This window comes from Dromaius novaehollandiae, chromosome 23, assembly GCF_036370855.1.
Source record: "Dromaius novaehollandiae isolate bDroNov1 chromosome 23, bDroNov1.hap1, whole genome shotgun sequence".
NCBI lineage: Eukaryota > Metazoa > Chordata > Aves > Casuariiformes > Dromaiidae > Dromaius > Dromaius novaehollandiae.
Genome location: NC_088120.1, coordinates 3,391,357 through 3,415,529, shown reverse-complemented (window position 1 = coordinate 3,415,529; position 24,173 = coordinate 3,391,357). Strand labels below are relative to the sequence as shown.

Sequence of the window (24,173 nt, the reverse complement as noted above, 5' to 3'; positions counted from 1 at the left end):
TTGCTGTGAAACAACTCCTTAATGGTAACATTTTTAGGAAGATCCTGCATGCTTCCCAGGATCAAATCAAGTGTTGCTTCTCCTCTTGTGGGTTCCTGATCAGCCACTAATACAACTGTTAGTAGTGCTAATGTTACCACATCCAAAGCAGCATTTACCCAAGCTACAAGGGTAGCTGACAGGTCTCCTTAACTGTGTTTCCTCTCCTCGCAAACTCATCTGCTTACCATCACTATCACAACTCCAATTAGAAAAATAGTCCTAATACGCCACTACACTTACACAGGTCTGGATGGTTCACCTATAGAGCCTATTCCATTTAACTGTAAATTCCTTTAATTTACAGCGCTGCTTCTTCCCTGGCACAGGGACACAGCTTGCCTTTTACCAGCTATTTACGTTCCCAGAGCGCCTTTCCTTCCATCAAGTAATCAGTGTGTTTGTTAATCTCCTTATTGACATCCTTTTTAATCCAAGGCACCTGAAACCCTGTCTTATTTCCTTGTTTTCTGGCACTTACATAGATGCACATACTCAATTGTTTTGGCTTTTAGTTCTCAGCATTCAGCTTAAACTGGAATCTGTCCCAGTCATTCTGCCTAGCTTTTATCAGGCTGTGGAGACAAAAGTTTAAGGATACCTAAACCCTTCAGTCCCCCAAAGGTCTTTTATGTTAGACACACTCCAAACGTATGGACAGCACCAACTCATGCACAGCGGCCACAGCTATCAAACTCCACCCGATTAAGTCTCATATTTTGTATCACTTAGTGACCTAGACATCACCAAGACAGGGAAAATTTAAGCTCCTTCTCCTCAGCCTGCTGGGGATTCAAACAGCTGTCGGTCCTCAGAAGAACAAGCAAGAAGGGAGCTCCTCCTGCTGAAGCAGTCATAATATAACCAAGAACACACCTGGTCAGGAGGAGAATAAATGAGTAAGCAGGTCCCTAAGGTTGTGGCTTTGTCATTGCAGAGCTCAGCTGGGAGGGGAATTATCTAACTCTGTCCACAGCTTCCTTGGACTCCAAAGGTTACATCTGTACTGGAACAGTCCCAAGCCTGTTTTAGGGCTTTAAGACCAGGCTGTGTCATGTAACTTCACAGACTTTTATCCCACCTCCCTCCCCAATCCAGAGGCAAGCATTTCTTGCTTGCATTTCCAGACTGCCTCCTGGTAGCACAGTCCCCAGCCCCTGCTACTCCCACACCGCACCCAGGCATTAGGGAGAGAGAGAGTTGGCACAATCCCCATACCAGGGAGCTTGCTCCCAGTTTAAGAATATGGACAAGTGCATGCCAGCACCTAAGACATGTTTTATTTCCTAGCATAAGTTTTCACATAGAACAGCCTTACCTCTTAGAACCACCTCCCTCTGTATTTACTGTCTACTAACAGACAGACAGCCATTACTTTTTAAAATCACCATGTTATCAGGAACACAAACTGTTTCCTTCTTTGCTGAAAACCCCAATGTTTGTCAGTGAACATATTTGACATTAATTCTTACAGACCCAGGTTGGGACCCAGCACTGCTCTCACTACCTTCGGCACATAGTATCTCTGTGTTACTTGGGGCTGATCGTACGGGTTGTGATGCCATGGTGAACAAACCACCATCCCTCTAACAGTGAGGGAACTAGGCCTGGATTAGCCATAAAATTGTCATTAACTTCAAGCTGCCACCCAGGATACTCCTGTGGAACACCCAAAAAAGCCAAGATTGTAATGAAATAAAAACAAGTAGACTGAACAGGACAACTAGATTGAGGTGAAGGTCAAGACAAGTTCATTCCTGTTTACCCTTTCCATCATGAAACCACATCTCCCCTGGCTCAATGTCCCCAGCTGTAGTTCTTCCAGGTGCCTTCAGGCCCACCAAGATCTCACCTGCTCCACCCCTTCCTACCACAGACCAGCTTCCAGGACCTCCCTTTAGGAGCAGCTTTGCTACCTTGTCTTCTCAAAAGGCTCAGCTGCCTCTAAGACTATTATGAGTTGCCAATAAAAAGGGAATCTGTTTTCTCCAAAAGTTGCAGCATCGCTTCTGCTTCTGAAAACATGCACGTGGCCCAGCAAAGACTCTGAATTCACGCTTCAGCTGCAGAAGGATGCTGAATGTGTTGTACCCTCATCTTGGATCCATCCATCCAAATAACCTGAAGTGTAGGTAAATAACGTCCTAGATTCTTATCCACTCAAAGAGCATGCTCCCTCTTGGGCTGACCCTAATCAAAATGAATACCGGAATGAAACAAGAACATGCTGTATATAGCAGAAGACAGCAGGAAACCCAGCAGTTCTGGGCTAAGGCTCATAAGTAAAGTATCAGGTAAGGCACAAGACTTAATAAAGGCAAACAGAGTACATGGAGTACTCCAGTCATGTTGTCAATCATAAATTAAGTCCTCTGCCATTTATAGCTAAATAACTCTTGTCTTCTGTTGTTATAAACAGGAATTCAGTAGTCTGTTACATACATTGTTAGTTACAGTAATATATTTCCACGCTTACCTGAGACCACCAAGCAGCAGTGTCCTTAGTGAATCAGGAAGAAGTATCCAAATTCTGCAGTTTGACAAGCTTTGCAGGTTATGCAGAAGTCAGCTTTGTAGTCTGTGACTAAGGAAGAAACTTGCTGAGAACAGGAGTATGTTATCCAAACATCTGTTCTAACTCTGCCAAGGGCCTTGAGACTGGAGACAATTCTGTCCCATAAATGTATCAGTGGGTCATGGCTGAGACCTGAATCACCCCATGTATTAAGCCATAAGCACACAAGACACAGCAAAAAAATCTGAAAGAAAGGTATACTGGACTATGAGTGAGGAAGAGGAAGTCCCCGATGACTACATCTCATATAGCACCAATGTAAGTAATTTGTATTTTAAAGTGATGGTCCACATGTCTGTTTTAAGCTTGGGTAACCTGCACTATTCCACACAGACACAGTTACCCAGAGGTGGCTTGGAAGCAAAGCAACATTCATTTCATCACCATTTGCAAAATCTAGCATAGTACCTCTGCACTCAAGCAGAGGAGCAGCATTTGGTGCAGATATGAACAGGGAACTCTTCAGAAGCTTTGCAGAAGGATGGACACACTGAGCACCGCTACTGGTGATAACACTACACTGCCATAAGGTGCTTACTACCAGGGACTACACTCAGCAGATTACTACAGTCTAAACCAAGTGGTTATCCAATGTCTCTTCAAAGAGATCTGTACTTAGGACCACTCCACAAAGATAAACGAACACAGGAGCTTCTGAAAGGCATGATCCCATAGAGGGGGTAAAAAGGCCACCCCATTAAGGGTGGGTTGGCAGGCAAAGATAGCTCTGTCTCATAAACCGTGAATTCTAGAAGGCAGGTAATCTACCCTCATTCAAAACAAATAACCTTAGAGTTACTGTGGGAGTTGGGGAGGAATGGATGGGTCTGACGCACTGTGTTTCATTGTTCTCTTTTCTACAATTTGCTGCAAGACCCCATATTACCTACTTAGAGGAAACAACAGCAACCAGAAAAAGTCCCTCCCTGGAGAGATGCAGTAACATTGATGGGGCCCAATAAATACTTTAATAAAACAGATCTCCAAACTTCTGGCCCCACAGGACAGCAGATCCCCAAGCATAAGATATATCCACAGCAGTCTCTGTGAGAGTTGGAGAAAACAAAGGGGTCAGCAAGAGAGAAACAATAAATGCAAACCATCACTAGAAAGTCCTTGAGCTCTGGCAGGACATGGTATATAATTGCACTAACACCATCCAAGGTGTGTGGATGTGGCTGATTTGGCCACATACCATTAAGGGAGAAAACAAAACAAAAAACAAAGCACCCCACTTATTTCATTTTGACAAGTAAGGTTGCTTGGTAAATCTCTTCCCACTACCAACTATTTTCCTTCCTGGAGAAGGAGAGGCTCTAACAAAGACAGTAGTCATCCAACCCATGAGAGATCATATTGGGGGGTGTAGATGAAGGGTCCTGCATTACCAGTGCTCAAAGGAAAGACAGCCCTAATTAACAGACTCAAAGGCCCTGAAACTATTTGGACTTCAAGCTAAGGACACAGTTAGTTTCCCTAGAAGAGTATGAATACAAGGAGAGTCTACACAACTAGCACAAGTAGCACAGAGGAGATATATGTGGTTAGGTGAGATAAACTCCACCCTAAATAGGTATTTCAAACATTATCGTAATTCTTTTCCCAAAATCTTCCATGAAACATCTTTGCACAGTCATCCTCTTCGTCAGCCATCTTTTATTTGGTATAAGTCTGAAGTTTGCCGTTTGCTGTCCACCTGCAATACTCTAATATGGCACGAATGGTGACAATTGCATTTCTTAAGCTCCACAAATGGACACCTGTGAACAGTCACCTGACGAATCTTTTTGCTTGATACTTTATGAAGCATGTACTGAAATGGACAATATTTGCATGAGAAACTACGAAAAGTCATTCAGAGTATATTGGTCCGAGAACAGGCCCACTATTAATTTAACTGAAGCATGGACAGTCTGCATATAAGCCTTCCTTACTCCTACATTGTGCAAGACACCAAATGATTGAACAAATAGCTACAATACAAGTGTGACTGTTCTGTATTTCTTTGAAGTATGGACTCTATAGTCACATGGCACTACTGTGTGACCAGAAGCCTCCTGGTACCACATCACCGTGGCATTTAGTTGGCCAGAAATGGGAAAGAACCACATGTGATAGAGAAATTGGTCTGGTATTCAGTTCCTTATCTCCATGCATGAATTCCTTGACCAAGAATTTGTTGAACCTGTGCACACAAAGGCTTCCAGTGCTGGACTGTGCATTCTTGAGATGAATATTTGCGTTGGATTTTCTGTTGTGTTTCTCAGCACCTTTTACTGACATTTTCCAGTGGGTTTTTAAACAACACATTGACTTCATGCCAATGGTACCTAGCGCTAATGAACAAAGAGATACCACAAGCTCTGCAAGAGCTTTGCCAATACAGGCCAAAAGACTCTGTAGAGGGGCAACAGCTTTCAGCAGATGAACTGGCAAACCTGTAAAAAAGCTAATTTGAAGACAATTTGTTCTTTGGTAATACACGTTCCAAGACTGATATGCACAGATAATTTAATGGAATTTTTTTTTTTTTAACCTTCTCCACTGATCTATCTAAAGTTGACTTGTTGGTTTTCTTTTTTTTAATGTATTTATCCAGCTGATGCTGCTAACACCTAGAGAATAAGGTTTAGAAGCATGCCAGTAATTCTCCAATAGCCACCTATGTGCAAGAATGGTAATACAGACATTTAAAAAAAAAGTTTCCATATTCCTTCCATATGAGTAAAAAGAAAAAAAACATTGCACCTTCAGAATTTAGATACATTAAAAATAAAAATTAATTGGTAAGAGCAGGAAGTTTACAAACCACCACAATTCTCTTTTGGTAACCAATTTTGGAAAAGTAATTCATGTGGAAGTATCACCACTTTTAAAAAGAGCCTTCTGAAATATACAAACAAATCTAACTCAAGTCACCTCACTTTATGGATTAATTTACTTTATGACTTAAATCCAGAAAGATCAACTCTGGGCATCTTGTTGACTAAAATAGCCTCAGTTGAACTTTCTAGCCATTATAGCAAGAGACTTAGCTGAAAAGATTCATAATAGAAAAAAACAAAAACAAAAAACAAATGAAAACAACCCAGTGAACTTGCTCCTCTAGGTTTATCATCCAGTCAATCATTAAGATAACAAAACAGGGAGAACCCGTGCTTCGTAATTAATTTCCATTACAGGCAAGACCATAGCAAATATTGTAAATTCCATATAAAGACTGAACACAAACACCCTGAGCTAACAGTAGTCCATTGCAAAATAGATGCTAGTACCAGATAAAAAGACAGGCATCTGGAAAATTGAGAAACGCAAAACTTTCTGCAGATTCATACCACCCAAATTCACAATCCTGACTTGTGAATGCATGCATTCACTCATCATCCAGAATTCCATGGTAGATTATTGCGGTCCTTCATATTTAGTACAGAAATGGAGCTCCCACTAGGAAAGGGCACTGTTTCCTTCCAAAGCAGGTGCTGATCTGTTTTGATCTCGGAAATAGAGTTCACCTATCCATGGAGTAGAGTGAAAAGAGGTGAGTCCCTAAGAACAAGTGGGAAAGCAAGGCAAAAGAGGGTGCAATCAAACCTGATTATAAGGTTTTGTGACAATGCCCAGCTGCCTCAGATCTGCAATAAAGGTGGTCCATGATCTGCTGAAATAGATCAGGCAAGTCCTACAGGGATGGAAGGGCAAGCAAACAGCAGCAGGTGGGAGAATGGACCACAAGAAAGTATGCTAGAGATGTCAAGGGCTTGGTGACCCATTTAGTTGCAATGTCATCTCCTCCTCAGTAGGTCACAATGGCAGGAAGAAATGTGGAGGCAACACTTGAGAAATAGGAACAGCCCTTCTGGGTCAGACCAAAGGCCCCTCTAACAGACCCTAGCACAAGGCGGGGAGCAGGCAGGGCAGCACGGTCCTAAACACAGACATTGATAGCCTGGACTGGGAGCTACCATTTGAGGCATAGCTGAAGGCAATTCAGGGATGATAGGAACAGCAGAGCAAGAGCTGCTAAATATTGTGTGAGTACCTGCTCAAGAAGTACTGCATGCTGGCAGTGCTGCAAGGAGTACAAGACCCTCCTGCTCCTGGACAAGCAATGGAAGCTACACCACATGGCCTGGCAGAGCTGACCCATCACTAGATACCCAGGCCACCTTTGGCCAGATCTGCAAACTCCAGCTGGCCTTCGGGTGACCATGTATGCAGTGTTCTCCCCCTCCATCCCAGCAATCCCATATGATGCAACCAGAACAAGTACCACTGGAACAGTCTTTGACCTTCACTCAGCCATTGTTCTCCTCTGCTCTGATCGCAGCCAATGCCACTCTCCATATGCCAGGCAGGACTTGTACTGTAGGAGAGCAGCTCCGAGGAGTCCACTATCCAGCTGCACAGCCTTATCTGTACCCATGCTGGGTCTGAAACACTTCTAGGAGCTGAAAGTACTCTGAGCTGCTCACTCACTTATACTTACTGAGCTTGTCAGTAGAGCCTGGCTAAGGAATAGGGCCAGAGTCCCCAGAAACACTGGAGAAGGGGAGGGATCAGTACCTTCCAGTGAAAAACTCTAAAAGCCACAAACAGGCTACACCAAATCACAGGGCCTCCTCCTGGCATCCCTTTCTTTTGCTCATCTATGTCACCACCAGCAGCTCACACCCACCAACTCCTTGCACACCTTCAGAAAGGGTGGGAACTGTAAGGGGCACCTTCTATCAGCTTCATCTCCACCTTCTTATTTCAGTAGTCACCATGCTTTTCAGATGTCTTATAATATATGGAAGAGAGGAGACTTTGATGATCACGGGTGAAAAACAAATCCCTCTCAATCAAACCAATGGCAACACGCAGAGTGAAAAGTCTGTTTCCATTTGAACGTCTTAGGCAAATTATTGTACGTTAGACAGAATTTAGCCTGCTGAATAATCTGCTAAAGTCTCAAAATTAACTTAAAGCAGGAGAACAAAGAAGCTGAAGATAATATGAGTAGATTGGTACAGAAGTGGCTTGCTATTTGTCTAGCAAGCATAGTTTGGCTATGTTAAGTTTAAGACTACTTTAGTTTCCAGTGGGCCAAAAGTGCTTTTTTGAGTGGAGCTTGGCAAGATGCATGTGATCTTTCCCTCAAAACCACTTCTGCCTTTCTCACTACAGATCAGACCAGTGTACAAACTTTTCCTAATATCATCCTCTGAAGTTACCAGAGAAAGTTGTAGTCCACTTGCCACAGGCTTGCATGCTGGAAACATGAGCTCCAGTGACTTCCAGTAAGATTTTAAGCATTCTTAAAAGACTGTTTTGGAATCCATAGCCTCTTATTCCTCCAGTTCTTCAATTTGTTTACCTTTCAAGCAAATGGAAGAATGACTATTCTTTAATTCTTCTCTAAAGAACATCAAGTAAAATGCTGATAGGGCATAAGCAAGCCTCATCACTGTCAAACATCCTTCCCTGGTTAAGGACAGGAGAGCAAATAAGCATCAGATCATTCCTACACACAAGGTGAAAACTATTCCAAGCAGACACAATTCAACAGATATGTTCCAGCGTGAGCAGGTTTAAGTCCAATATGGATACATAATATTCCCATCAAGAATCTAAGTTGTGGTGAAAGGGCCTTCATTACCACTGTTGATCAAAACAGAGAGGTCCTTCTTCTTAGGCACCATTATACAACCCATCTTCATGAAAGTGAGGACACCCCATTCTAAGGGCTTAGCATAACAGTGATGATGTCAGAGCTGATGACAACTAAGTTAGTCTTAAAAAAACCAAACAAACAAAAACCCAAAAAACAACCCATACAATCAACCTGTCAAATGCTATGCAATTCTAGGGGAACTTCTGATGAGGGTTTCAGTGAGTTGTATCATTCCAGGTAGTCTTAGCTGCTCAGGTTTAACCAGAAGAACATAGAGAATCTGGTTCTCTCATCTGCTCTGGTTTACATGTTTTTCAGTACACCCTTTCTCCCCTCTAGGAGACAGAAGAAGTTATTAGTTATTATCCACCTCCTAAACAGAGAGCCTAACCCAACTGTGGGTCCTTTTTTCTTTCTTTCCTCGTACCCCACTTTTCCACTAAATTAACAAACGCTCCTCTCTAGCTGCCAGGCTGGCCACAAGTCCCACGGCGTAGCTATAAAGTCTAACCTTTCAACAAACTGCTAAAGTACTGGTAGGCCAGCTTTACTCTTCCTGTATTAAGGAGACAGTCCATAAACAGAACTCACCAGATGAGGAGAAAAAAAATGAACTTGTCAGATGCTGAAGTATGAAATACAGATGCACTCCAAGCAGAAGTGACTTAAACAGCTCTCCTCCACCAGACATCCACATACAATTCATATCACCCAAAGAAAAATGGTCCTTTAAGATCACCTTAAAGATATTCACAGTTGCTTGACACTATCCATTCTTGCTGCAGGATAGCATTACACTCCCATCCAGGGCCAGCCTATAGGAGAATCACACCAGTGAGCACAGCAGGCAACTCCTTATCTAATACTGAGAAAAGTGTTTGCCAGTTCATAACAGCACACAGTTGGAGCAAGTACCCTTGCTGAAATCTCAGCAACTCCCAGAACTTTGATTCACCAACTCTGAGAGAAAAGATTCACCACTCTGTCCCTCCATTCTACCCATCTTGCAACACTGGGTTATTGGTAAAAACAGGCAACAATCCTTTTATACAGGAGTGCATCTGGATCTCAAAGTCCTGCTTTATAATTACTGATTTTCAGCCACCACAATTTAGATGCTTCGCTAGAGCGCATAAGATGAGAGTACTCTTGGCCAGGAACAGCAGTCTCTCTAATGCTAACAGCAAACAACCCCACAAACATGGAGAGACCCATAAGAGGCAGAAAGCCTGATGACAGAAGGTGGCACCCCAATTCCCAAATCCTCTTTCCCTCTCTTCAATCAGACTTTCCTAGCCAAGAGACTAGATCAGTTGTTGAGAGACTATAAAAGTCTGTTACTCTTTTGTGCTGGAAAAAATTTTCTCTGGCAAGTGGTGCAGATAGCCTTTAACCTCAACCAATGCCAGAGAGCCTTGAGTCTAAGCCTCTCAGTCATCCTTTGGACAACCTTCCTCTGTGCTCTGCTGGACTTCCAATTCCCGTCCCACCTCACTGGCAGTTTCCTGACCAAGTATCACAAGGTCAGTCTTGCCTCCCGAAGAGAAAGGGAAGATGAGTAGTGTTGCTGAGGAGTACCCCTTTCTTGAAAGGGTCCAAGTGACAACAAAATTTGCAAAGTTAGAAACGCGGTGAGGGTAGCACTAGTTTAGACAGAGGGTGGGGACACAGGGTTCCCCCTTGGCAAAAAATCCAGGCACTTCAAATGGGCTTAGCATTTGACATCTCATGTCTACACTTAGGGAGCCCTAGCTATTCTAGGAGAAAGTTCCTCAAAAAAATTCTTGTAACATTTACCAGGTAACACATCAAGTTAGTGGGCTCAACAGCTTGTAGTTTTAGAGCCTTCTAAAGAGCTCTAGGGACGTAAGATGGTAACTGGGCATCTGAGGCCAGCTTAGCTTGAGATTTAAGAGAGGTGGAAAGCCTTTTGGCAGAAAGTCATCCATGTTCTGATGGATCAGAGGAAAGACTGCTTTCAGCATCCCCTGCCACCACAACACTGCTTGTTAGAAGGATTTCTCTTGGGGAAGCCCCCTAAGTGATTTCAACATGTAATGAGAGAAACCAGGAGACAGACACTGTCAGGAGGGAGAAGGATCTGCAACTACTACAAGGAAGCACATGAAAACAGTAGGAGAAATAATGCTAGAAGATGGAGGGTCCGCAGCCAAAGATGATACAGCTATAAACAAGCGGGGCTGCAGTCAACTGAGCATATATTTTCACGAGGAAGAAATGTGGACAATGTAATTAGAGGGAAGAGCAGGGAGCAAGAGAGGTACCAGTCCTGCAGCACAACAGAAGGTACAAGGACATAAGGAACCTGGGACAGACTGCACATGCACCAAAACCAAGCTCAGAGAGAGAGAATAGTAAAACTAAAAAGGAAAAATTAAGTACAAAGAAGTTGACCATGAAGAAAGGGCACGGGTAAGAAAGAGGAAATAAGCTGCAGAGGGAGGGAACGGGAAAATTTGGAAGAAATGAGAGAAGTCTAATGCTAACTGACAAGGAAGAAGCAGGAAGAAGGACCTAGATGCTTAAACAGAATGAGATTGCTCTGTGTGCTAGAAGGAAGGTATGTTGAATCAGTATGAAGGAAAATATTTGGGAAAGCAGCCAAACCAAAGTGACTTTAGGAACCATTATGATGGGACTTGCAACATCTTCTCACCTTCCCAGCAAAAACGAAACATGGTCCTCCAAACTTTGGAAGGAAACAAACAGTCACAAAACCACCCCACACCAGTAGAACCCACAATGTCCACATGTAGCAGACAGGAGTCAAGAGATGAGGTCCTTTACCTAGCTTACTTTCTAGGCAATACTGTTTCTATACAAAGAAATAACTTTTCTAGTTTTTATCTTGAAAATACCCATTTGTGACAATTTCTTTCATTGAGAGTGTTTAATGAAACAGTATACTTAGCACACTTCAGAATACTAACCTTCTTTCTAAAACAGGATGCATATGGGGTAGCAGTCAATGGACCATTTTGAGAGGTTGTGATTTGCTGTTACTGGCAGGGAGACAGTTGCACCAAATTCTCAAATGACAGATAAGACTAACAGAACTTGGCCAAAAAATATTATTCTTCAAACAAACAACAAAATTTGCATAAATTCTACAGTAAGCTACTATTAGTAGCCACCAGTTTCTAGAGGGCCTTCTGTGCAATTACCAAATCGTAAATACATGAATAGGTAGAAAACAAACTAAAAAATTCCAGCTATAAGCTTGACTTTCAAAAAGTATCTGCAGAGCCAAAAGAGTTCTGGACCAATTTGCTAGTAAAGAATTCTGTGTACGTTGACACTTCAAACAGTTATAAGAGATTTAATAAAAAAGGGTGCCAAGACAAAGGTCAGGTAAATTTTTGTAAGGCCATTCTAACGGAAGTGTTACACAGCAACCCAAGGCTGAGTCCTTTCAGTAAACACTGTTACAGACCACAAAAATATCTTCATCCCCAGAACAAGTTCACAACAAGAGCACTGTGGTTTTATCACTCCTCTTCTGGTACCTTCTGCTGCTCTACATGCTGGCAGTTTGCTGTGTGGGGACCCCAGGCGTAGGCTGGCGAGGCAAAGTATACATGGCCCCAAGAAACTGGTCTGCAATGCGACCTGCTTCTCTCAGTCCACTCAGTAAAGCACCATGAACAGTTGCTGGGTAGTTGCGAATTGTATGTTCTCCCGCAAAAAACAGGCGAGGAATAGGCTGAGAAAAGGAACAGAAAACACACTGTTAAGACCTGTGCACAGATTTAGTTCAGATTCCTTCAGATTCTGCGGCAAACAGATATTTTAAAAAGAATTTTAGAAGTCCTCTAATCAGACACCAGTCTCCATAGCATGAAGTTACTGTGTATGAAGTACAGCCTATCAAAAATATTTTTGTCCTACAACTTATCAGGAAAGTCTTTTATATAAATCTTTCATTTCACAAGAGCATTTCATGTTTGTTTCCTCACATTTAGTGATTACACTTTCCAATATCATGTTTTGATAAAAAGATTATAGAGTTCTACTTTAAAACAATACTTTCAGAACGAAATAGGCAGGAGAGGAGCCCACCAGGTGTATACTGAAAAAGCATTTGAATGTTGTATCTACAACACTACAGAATCACAAAATCACAGAATGGTTGAGGTTGGAAGGGACCTCTGGAGATCATCTAGTGCAAACCCTCCTCCCACCCTCCTCAAGCAGGGTCACCTACAGCAGGCTGCTCAGGACCATGTCCAGATGGCTTCTGAGTATATCCAAGGATGGAGACTCCATAACCTTTCTGGGCAATCCGTTCCAGTGCACAGTCACACTCTCAGTAGAAAGGTGGTTTTTTCTTTTTCCTGACATTCAAACTGAACTTAGTGTGGTTCAGTTTGAGCCCATTGTCTCTTGTCCTGTCAGTAGGCACCACTAAGCAGAGCACGGTCTGTCTTCTTTATGTGCTCCGTTCAGGTATTTATACACATTGATAAGATCCCTCTTGAGCCTTCTCTTCTCCAAGCTGAACAGTCCCAGCTCTCTCAGTCTTTCCTCATATGAGAGATGCTCAAGTCTCTTAGTAGCAGACTCCTCCCTCATCTTAGTAGCCCTTCCCTGGACTCACTCCAGTAGCTTTCTCTCTCTCTTGTCCTGAGGAGCCCAGAACTAGACACAGTGCTGCAGGTGTGGCCTCGCCAAGGCTGAGGAGAGGGCAACGCTCACCTCCCTTGACCTGCTAGCAACACTCTTCCTGATGCAGCCCAGGATACCATCGGCCTTCTTGGCCACAAGGGCATATTGCTGCCTCATGGTCAGCTTGTCCACCAGGACCCACAGATCCTTCTCTACAAAGCTGCATTTCAGATGGTCAGCCCCCAGCCAGTCCTGGTGCATGGGGTTATTCCTCCCCAGGTGCAGGACTCTGCACTTCCCTTTGTTGAACTTCATGAGCTTCCTCTCTGCCCATTTCTCCAGCCTGTTGAGGTCCCTCTGGTGCACAGACAAACAGATCTACATATTTAAGACAAACGATCCCTTCTGACCCTGGAACATGAACTCTAGCCCAATACAAGCAAAAGGAACTCTAGCCCAATACAAGCAAAAGAAAACCTATCCAGCAATTCAGATGAATTAGCAGTTTCTCTCTTTATACTGAGACCCAAGTCACCTATTAACAGTGTCATAAGAAGTAGGAGGAAAACTAAGCTTCATGTATTATAGTCTGCATGGTGCAATTCTACCCCTAGCTATGTTTATTAATGACTTATATCACTACAAAAAGAATCTAAATAAATTCAGAGCCCTACAGCCTCCTGCTGGTGTTTCCAGAATGGCTTTTGTTTTCAAGGATTCCACCATTCAAAGGGAGCTGGAGATGACTCAGGCCTATACTGTGTTGGATCCCCATTTGGAAGAGAACTTTTGCTTCCTTCTCCTCTTCCTCTAGTCTTCACCATCTCTCCTCCCTGTTTTATCCTCCCTGAAAATATTTACAGCTACTTCTCCAGAGGCACCTGTGCTTAAAATCTGCCTCTATTTTTTTCAGCTTTTTTTTTTTTTTTTTTTAACTGAGTATTTGTAAATGTCTGAAATAACTTCAGGATTTAGTAGGGAACAGGCATTTTCTTAATGTGAGACTTACTCTGCAAACACTGTATGGTTTTAGAAACATGTAATATGAGAAATGGTGCCAACTCTGGGAGCCTCCATCATTTGCTGCAAGGACATTTTAGGGGAGAAGTGGAAGGAAATAGGTAAAGTGAATTTCTACTTTTAACCTTTGGAAGACAGTATTAGTAGCCAAGAACAGAACAGAACAACAATAGGCAACAATAATGGTTACAGTGCAAGGTGATGCTCACTTTCAAGGACATGAAATAATCACTTCAAAATTGAACCTTCCTCTTCAGAATTTCAATGAAAAATCTGTGCTTAAAGTCCTAAAACATTTACACTGTGCTTAATGTCCATTTTCCTGCTGGAAGTGAGATTACATCTAGGTATGTGTGAATGGAGAAGGGCAAGAGAGTGAGGGGGGAAAAAAAAAGTTTGAGACTGAAAAGTTTCTGCACTGTGAACTGGGATAGATTATTTGTCTGCTTCTATACCAATCCCAATGACAACTGCAATATATTAGCCTAACCCATCCCTCTTTCCTGTAACTCACTGAACTTGTAAGCTTGCCTCCTTTGCAAAAAGCAGAGTACAGTAGTGTTAGCCACCTCCAGCGATCTTTGGTTAACAGACATTACCTCATAACCAAACGAATGGTTGCCATTTCCCAGCTGACAGGCTACAAGCAAACTCACAGTAACTTGATTAATTCTGATTCCTAACAAACTGCACTCTACTTGAGAAATCTTTAGAAGCAGAGTTTAAGAGAAGCAGGTAACATTCAAACAGGACAATTTTCATTTAAAAAATTTGAGTTTTGTCTTAGAAAAACCCATTCAGTTGTCATAGGTTAAGTTTTGAAAGAAGTCACTGTGACTCATTTAAATACAGTCATGCACCACATAAATAAGCACTATGAAATACAATGCAAGTAGAATATTTTAATACTGTGTTCAGACATTATCAAATTGATCTTCTGAATAAAAATGTTTTTTTGCTAAATAGAAATGAGACCAAACCTGGGGAGGCACAATTCCTGGATAGAAAACTGAGTTTTTACAGGTGCTAATCATTAGCAAGAAGATATGAGTTATCTAAATTGCTGCTGTATATAAAGGACTAAGGAAAAGCATCGTATTTTTCTGAGGTACTTCTACAAAGAATTCAGAGATTCTCTCACCTGTGGAGCACCTGGAATGGCTGGTCCTGGAGTAATTGGCTGAGCCATCAAGTCATAATCATTTCCAGAAGACCCAGCTGCTACATAGGAGTACGATCCCCGGGCCCAAGGGTCAGCACGCCAGCGGGACACCACAGTCTCTTTGGGCTGAGACAAGAGAGAAATGTCAGTTGCTGGCATAGCACAAGTTCTACAGTTAGTGTAAAATACCAAAGATGCAAACTGCAAGAATAGAAAACACAAAGTCCTTAACCTAACGTTAATGGTGGAACTCCACATATATATTCCACAATAAAAAATACTGTGGTAAATAACTTGTCTTCACTAGCAGGAGCTTTAATCCTTTGAGATATATTGCCAGAAACTATTCCACACAGCTTCTGCACTGGAACTCGGACACTGTAGTCAGCAGTAAAGGTATACTGTGTACATTTCCTCTCTTTCTCCTCTTATTACTAACATAAGGACAATGTCCCCTTCTCACTCCTTTTCTTTCAACCACAGAATATCTGAATGTTTCCTCTTGCTTTAACTATAGTATAGGCCTCTAATGTCTATAACTCATCTGGGAAAATGACTGCATGATGGGCACCTACACGAACATCTTTATTTCTCCAGTCTGTTTGGTTTGCCAAGGTACTGGTCATGATGAAAGATATTCCACTGAAAGATGCAACAGTAGGAACACCGTAAGGACTCAAAACAGTATCCGTCTAAGGCATGAACAGTATCCGTCTAAGGCATGAGCACCTGAGTCAAGAGAAAAGGGGACATCTTCATAACCTTGTGAATGTAATACTGAAGAGCGATGGGTCTGAACCTTAAAATAGTAGCCCAGACTCTGTCCAAATTAGTAATTGAGTTTTAACAGGTACTACATCCTGAAAAACTTCAAACATCAAGATAGGAACTTAATCTCCTTAGCCACAAAGGTATTTTATGGAATTGTCTCTACTTGAACAGACCTTCTCAGGACAGTTTCTGTCTAGCAGGAGGAGAGGCTCTGTTGAGCAGGGGAGCTTTCCAGAAACTAGGAACATTTCAGCATGCCCCATGCCATGTCCTGGCAGGGGAAGTCTCCTGGACCCCAGTACCAAGAGATCTGAGAAAAATGTATCTGAGGTTGACTTAGCAGGACTAGATTTGATGGCCTCCACTGAATTTGTGGAAAACACTCAAAGGACTAGGGTAATGTCCCAAGGTTTAAGGAGCCACTGGGAATTTGGGACCACATTTCCCAATATGATCTGATGACTTAACCAAAGAAAATTCCCCACCACAACTTCCAGCACATTTTTAATCCAAAAGGTAAAGCACTGATTGATAAGCAAGCCTCTCAGATTGACTGCTTCTTGACAAAAATGGAACCTCATGTTTCCCTCCCGGTTAAATGGAGACCGCTGTGATGACACTGTATATTATCACATGTATGTTTGACTAAAAGAAGAGATTTTGAGGCATTTTATGTATTTCTTAGTTCTCTCTGCTAATCACTTAAGACTGCAACACTTAACACAGGGAATAAAACCAGAATGAAATTTTGCTTTCTTGACATTGCCTTGAAGGTATGGCTAACCCAGACAATTGTGGAGCAAAATACAGAAGTACTGCCTCCTTGGTACTGAGACAGACAGCAGTCAGTCTAAAAAACAAGTGTGGTGTTCATGTATCCATACACTCATGTAGGCCTCGGGTAAGATGCTGAGGCATGCTTTTTTCCCCCACCCCATCCTGACAAGCAAGCATGGTAATCAGGACTCCCTATGAACAGGAGGAAGAAAGATGGTTAGAGGATAAAACATGTACTATGACACAGGTAGTAAAAAAAATGGAATCTTATCTGCAGAGGACACAAACTTTGCAGAGGCTAGCACACAGCAAGGTTGAAAAAGTTCCCACGTGTGGATGAATAGCAGAGGGAAAACTGGTGCCATCTATCTTAGGGGAAATGAAAATTGAAACCAGAAAGAGCAGAGAAGATAGTAACAAGAAAAAGTACAGGAAAGAGAAGGATGGTTCACATTCCAATGAAATGTTGGCTTGGTTTAACTTTTCTGCTTCCCCGTTTTGGATAGCTGAGAGGAACTGCACTTGCACAGCAAGCTCCTGTTTATATACTTATTCATCAAATACAACAGATGAGATGTTTAATCCAGATTGATGAATGGGATCCAGGAGACAGTAAATCTCTCTGCTACCAACTACTTGTGGCACATAAGCACCCGAAGTGAGAATATGCCTAAAATAATCATTCACAGAACTCACTTATCACAAACAAGAACTGCTTTTTCCTTTAAATGACTGACCGTATATGTAGTCATCCATGACAGGTAACTATCAGTTAATACACTGAAATATTTTTAAGAGTCGAATAAGTTCTTTAACTGTGTTATTTATCCACAGTGGAATTTATATTCCTCAAGATTCTGCTGTTTGTTAGTGTGTTCTTTTAACTTGAAAAACCTAGTAGAGAGTAGCTGATTTTTACAGCACTTGTAGACAGAAGAGTCTCAAAGTTACTGTCAGAGAAAGATCTCATTAAGAAATGAAACTGTCTTCAAAAGGTTCAAAGAAGGAGCTGCTGATTTATCAGGAAGGCAAGCCTGGAATTTCCTTCTCTTGTGTTCCCAAGTCTGGGAAATAAAAATCAACTGACCAAGCACTTCCAAAATATGAGATTGACTTATTAAGATGTTTACTGTCTGCTGGGAGGATTTGCCCATCATATGAAAAGCTCTAACAGACTGAGGATGTTAAAAGCCATATTCAAAGAGACCTATAACTATTCTACAACAAAGAAAATGAAGGGAATTTATTCCTCACATAAAGTACCAAACAAATAAATAGTCTAAGTTAGCAAATGATCAGAGAAAACTAGTATATTAAAGTTATCACACGCTTTTAATATTACCTTAGTATATAAAAATCCCAGTGGAGGAGAGCTTTGAGGAAAGTTACCCAAATGAGCTAGCTGTACTAACCTGTGGCACAGCACTGCTGCCAAAGATGCCTTTGAGAATGGCAAGACACCGTCCAACAATGACATCATCACTGATATTTTCCATGATCCCTGCTGCTTCTCCAGCGACTAAAGCCAACAAAATCGGTGCTAAGCGGGTGGGGAGAAAATGAATTATTGGAAACTAGCATTTTAGTAAGATAAATATTTAAATCAAATTTTAATAAGCATGGAGCTGAAGCTAAGTCATCTGAAAAACAAACAAATAAATCCATCAAAAGTAGTCCTAAATCTTTCGCCATCATTAGAAATTACTAAAACAAAGATAAATGACTATACATTATTGTACTATCACAAATCATCAGAACAACTGATGTATTAAAAATTAACACACTCTCTCTTATTAGGAAGGACAGCAGGCAAGAGAGGTTTTCTTTAGTGAAGACATCATTTGTTTTAAATAGAATCTTCAACTGGGACTTAATGTCAATATCTTCCAAACAATCTGATAGAAAAATAGAAAATTTCTGATAAAATTTAGGTATGATTAACATCAGCACAGCAGCGAAGTTATCTGTACAAGTAGGTCACTTGCACAAAATATCATATTTCTTGCTTACGTGAGCACATTCAAATTAAATACAACTCAACAGAGCCAAAACTACCCAGAAAAGCAGAAATTTTGAGAATAATTTAGAAGTCCAAAGGACAGTTATCAATTAATTCAGCTGCCCATGTGATGTTGGGGTAAAAAGAGTTAACCTGACTGTAGGATGTACAAACAAATGAGGTCATTCTACTTCTGGCCAGAGATTAGTGTATAACTGTGTGTAACATAGTGTGTAACAGAACTATGACAGAGGAAGTACCTCATTTTTTTCATTATGTATCCCTAAGTAAAAAAAGCAGGAAACAGTCAAAAATTGAAAAATCGAATGTCAGACATCCAGAAAACACTGTGCATTTCTGACAGGACTTCCTTTGCCATGTGCTGAGTGGATGCTTGTAGCAGGCTCCTTCCATCTGGAAGTGTGTCTACACTGCAGCAGCAGGTCTGACGGCATGCCAAAATAAGATGCAACAGCAGCACAGGCCAATTGCTTCAGTACATACATGGAGCTCCCGGATGCTACACATTTTCTCAGCAATCATTACCTGAACTAGACTTAAACTACTGAGGGAACTCCTGTTCAAGCCACAACAAGCCACAACAGATTCAACTAGAGTTGGTACTTTAAATGGTCACCTGCAAGAAAAATAACCTGTTTTGTAGTGCTCATTGTATATACCTTTTCTTAGCTTTTAATAAGATAAATGAAAATAGAAACAGTACGCTTACTAAAAATATTTTCTGAGAACCTCTTATGATAGACACCAGCCACAGAAGCAGTTTCCCATTTTGGAAACGGGCAAAGCAATAGCTTTTGCCTACTTAGGTTGAAAAGCATCTTCTAAAGAGAAGTTCTAACATTATCTGCCAGTCTTAGAGAGCCACTCTCTACAGTCATAATCACTTGGCTTTGTTGCTCAAAACAGGAAATAAAGGCATCAATTCAGCAAACTTTGAGGAGAAGCACGCTGTGGTGTCTCCAAATTTGAGGGCCAATATATACACTAAGGCAGGGGGGAACCACTGTATCTTAAAAATGCATAAGAGTAGTTGCTGCTGCTCATCAAGCTAGAGTAGGGACGCTCAACAAGAGAAACAGCTTTCAGTGGAGCAGACTAGAGGCTCTGACTGTTCAATACTAAGTCTTGGAAAAATTATGGCAGGATAAACTGTACAAGCATTGAGTTCTGCAACTCGATCACATAACAGAATACAGAACAAGTCAATAGCTCCACCTGACCTCTGAAGTATCATCATGGTGAGTCCCTCGACACAAAGCTTAATTAGTTTAACCCCCAGCTAAGTTACCTTTACTGGGAAGGACTTGACATCACAAATGAAAGGGTTCCTCTGCTGTTATCAGTTCATCTCAGATTACACATGCAGCTCCATGAAATGGACTTCACTGCCAGTTCAATTTGAAAAACATTCAGAAAGTTGAGGCTTTCAAAACCAAGTAACTAAATTGGATGCCAAAGTCCCATTCCATGAAAAGTTACGACCTTGTTTGAGCTCTTCCCTTCTTTGACGTAAGTGGCCAAAGAGAAACTATATTTCAAAGAGACTGACAAATGAACTAAGAAAATGTTTCAATTCATAAATACTGCAAAAACACATCATCCTCTTCTAGGAGGACTCAATACAGCCTCCCGACAAAGTGGAGATCTGACTAAAACAATACTGCTCTCTGGCAAACAGAACATGCATTATTTGCTGCACTTCTCGAATAGAGCAAGTGAGAGCACATGACAGCATGGATGTCCGATGACATTCAATTCTTCAGTTTTTGACTGTTTCCTTACCTAGCTCTCCTGGGGTCACACACACAGAGCAGGAGAAAAACAAAACAAAAAAACACCCACGAACACAGAACACTTGTGACAACCAAACCGATACTTAATAGAAGAAACCAAGATAACCGAGTAAGACACGGAACAGCTTCACCAAGATGCAAGAATATAAAGTATCCTACAATAATTAAAATTGTCAACAGTTGAATCACATTGCTTTCAATTCTACAGACATGGCCTGGAATTCAGCTTTAGCAAACCTGTACTCTTCCATGTTCTATCCTAATTTACTATGCAACCATTTCTGAAGTCACTGATGCTCTCTGCTTTCATTTGTCCTCCTATAAAATATCATCAACTTTTTACAACATCCATATGTTAACAATACTATGAGCATCTTAAGAAGCTCTCTTTTCTAGCTCCAAAACTACACAAATGGGACACCGGCAAAACTATACATGAACCACATTTACCTTTGTACAGGTTCCAAAACAGGAAAAGCTCTCCTCTGCTCGCAGTAGTGCTACCAACATGACCAAACAAATTGACGCTTGGATCCCAGAAGACACGATCAAAACACAACACAACCTAGAAATAAGAATCAAGAGTTAGGCAAAGCAAAAATCAAAGCTAATTATACTCAAAAATTTTCATCACTGAAAAAGTCAAAAGAGTAAACGAACACATACTGCTATACCCCTATACTGCCTTTCATAGATAAATATCCTCTTGTAGTTTATAAGTTTGCTAGTTAAGCTATAGCAGACATATCAAGTCAACCTACTTCTGAAATTAACTATTTAAAAATGATAGGGACAGAGGAGAGTCCCTTACAGTTCTTCAGATAATTTTCACCATCAAAATCTAGCAAAACAGGAATGGAATAAACATTCCTTTCTTTCATCCACCATACACATTTCAGATTCTACTTATTGCAACCCTTGGTCTGCTGCAGTTTCCCCAATGACTAAGTCACCTTGTTAAGGTTGCCAAATCCCATCCGTTGCACCGCGGAAGTTTTCCACTCAGGAAGAGGCGGCACAAACTGTACAGCTGGTGGCTGCTGTTTCAGGACTCCCAAGGGAAGAGTACACAGCACAGCATCACATTTGTAAATGAAAGTTTGGCTAGTAGATCGGGTATTAACAGCTATCACTTCGCAGCCTGGCAAAAGGAAAGGAAAAACAGTTATTTAATAAGCTAGGGAGATAAGACTCACTACCAAACAGCATTGGATTAAAAATTAAAGAAACTACCATTAACTATAATCACAAGAGAAAACTTTTAGGTTGTGGAGACAGCCTTACAGAAGCAATTAATCAACTTCCAGGCAAGTGAATGTTACTGGCCATGTAGCATCTAAGAAGGGCCTTACTGGAATAAGGCTAAAGGTTCATCTAGGCCAGTAAATGATATTAAATATAGGCATAACTCCATAGCAAGTAGAGACTGAGCCTTTCGTTGAGTTACCCTCCCAGTTCACAGTTTTCTGAGCCTAAGCCCCTTGTTTTGAAGAACAATGAAAAGACATACTCCTGCCATTTGTTTGTTTCCATCTTACATACATTAATGCCTTCAACACAAAATCCGGCGGCACCATGTTCCTTGACTTATATTGCGTGAGGAGAGAAAAAGCTCAACTTAGTCCATCTGAAACCTGCTATCTGTATGTTTACGTTTCTCTACAGACACTGGCAGATTACATATTTGACAGAACAGTGTTACTAGGAGACCACATTACTGCCAGGCAAGCTGCGGCTGTTCACTGCAAGGGGACTGTTACGCAAAGAAAAAGTTTGCCCGCATATGGAACTTGAACTACAAGAGCCCCACACACTTCCCACACCAGTTCCCCTTATCTTCATAATCCCCCTGGAACTTCTAGGTTTCACAGCTGAGGCATTAAGAGCTGTAGAGGACACAATGTCCTGTACATACGCTGTGCATTAGCTATGGGGAAGGGATATGCATTACACACTCTTGGTAGAGTCCTCTCTTCTATAGGTCAGCAGGCTGTTTGGCTTAATGAAACTGCTCTCAAAGTTATTAATGCATTTTCTCAACAGCAGTCTGAGTTTACTTATATTTTCCTCAACTAACCTGTGTAAGTCAGATATCTCCACGCCTCAATCAAGGGTCGGGACTCCTTTGAACTAGACACACACACAAACAAAACCATCTTTGTATTCCTTCTCCCATTCACATTCTGACTTTCCTAACACTATAAAACAGAATATTACAAAAAGTAGCCATAATCTGAAGTAAAACAAGCTAGTGTGTACACGCATGCGTGCATAAATAATTAAGGTAAAGAGAATGAAGATACCCAAATGACTCAGCTCTATAGCAACATAATCCCCATAGTGTTTTCACTGTAATTCATCATTTATAATGTTTATCCCAAACTGCACTCAAGTTACAAAAATACATGATGTCTCCAAAGAACTGCATTACGCTTCCTTGACCTGTCCTCTGAAGTAAAAACATAGATAATCATCAGCAGAGTCTGTTGGCAGAGAAGACGGTAGAAAGTAACAGGAAAAGGGGAGTTCTGGCAGAAGATGATGTGCACAGTTACATTAAGTGACTGTCTACTGATTACTGAGTTTCATAGGAAATATTTACTAGTAGGAAAAAAAAAAAAACTGATCAAGGAAAGAGTCAGTCCTCAAGAAGAATATCTAGAAGATGCTCAGTGATGGTGCTTAGGATACTAATCCATGCAAGGAAGAAGCTCTGTGGACCCTCTTGAAATTAAGTATTTATCATACTAGACCTTGTGATTTCACATGACTGGTCCTGATGTTTCAAGTGATTCCCCTCTACTCCTATGTTCCAGTACTAGCAACTCCTTAAAAACCTCCCATAGCCCCACTGGTCAGTTTTATCTGGCAAACTTAAACCACACAAGCCATAAGAGATGAATCTGGTCCAAAATCAACAGAACACAAGATTTTTGCAGATCACTCCAACCAACATCCTTGCAGTACTTAAAAGAAAGATCTATTTCTACAGTAACACAAAGGATACATGATGTGCTTGGAAAGAAAACCCTGACTATATATGTAAGGGCTTGAACATTCTGACTCCCTTGCAGGCAGCATCATCTCCAGACCCTCCTCAAGCTACAGAATAGAACAGAAAATTTGCAATAGCTTACTTCAGGTGCTGAGGTTATAATGCTTTTGCTTAAGCAGCACCCTAATCCTGTAAACTACCAGATTAAAGAGACATTTGTGTTAACACAGCTCCCCTTGTGTGGTACATCTCACTCAACAGAGATTGGTCACTTATTTTTAACAGTTCATTCACATGGGTTTATAAATATATTCTCAGTGAGGATACTACATGCCAGTCACTGTTAGTAAGTGTTTTTACTTCAGCAGCATCTATAGAGGCACATTCCATGTTCTTCACTTCCTTTGCAAGGTATTAGGAGAAAGGCACACCTCCCTCACAGCTGAGTCCACGAAAGATGACTTGGCTCTAATGGCGGGAGTAAGAGGATGGATTGTGAAGGCACATAAGCAAAGAACAGCCACAGATAAACAACACGACTGTCTAATTTAACAGTCTGCCTGGATGCACATTAATACTGTGGGCAAATATAAAAGTGTAACCATCACCTAAAATCAGAGATCATCAGAGATCAGATCAGAGATCATCAGAGTCAACGCACAAGGATCACAGGATGGCCCTTCCAGAGGCAGGATCGCTTCTGGATATTTTCATAAGCATGTAATGCTTCACAGAAGTGTGA

The 24,173-nt window shown here is 41.3% G+C and overlaps 1 protein-coding gene across 2 annotated transcripts in view; it reads right to left on the bottom strand.

Moving 5' to 3' along the window:
- Positions 1–11,591: 11,591 nt before the first annotated feature.
- KDM1A (lysine demethylase 1A) overlaps positions 11,592–24,173 on the bottom strand; it is a 49,236-nt gene continuing 36,654 nt past the window's right edge. For both annotated transcript variants that reach the window (XM_026102485.2, XM_026102486.2), the window contains 5 exons: positions 21,390–21,577; positions 20,887–21,001; positions 18,036–18,163; positions 15,055–15,201; positions 11,592–11,991 (listed from right to left, as the gene is read on the bottom strand). In XM_026102485.2, coding sequence (XP_025958270.2) covers positions 11,806–11,991; positions 15,055–15,201; positions 18,036–18,163; positions 20,887–21,001; positions 21,390–21,577 — 764 coding nt within the window. In that variant the 3' untranslated portion in view covers positions 11,592–11,805. The remainder of the gene's footprint in view (positions 11,992–15,054; positions 15,202–18,035; positions 18,164–20,886; positions 21,002–21,389; positions 21,578–24,173) is intronic.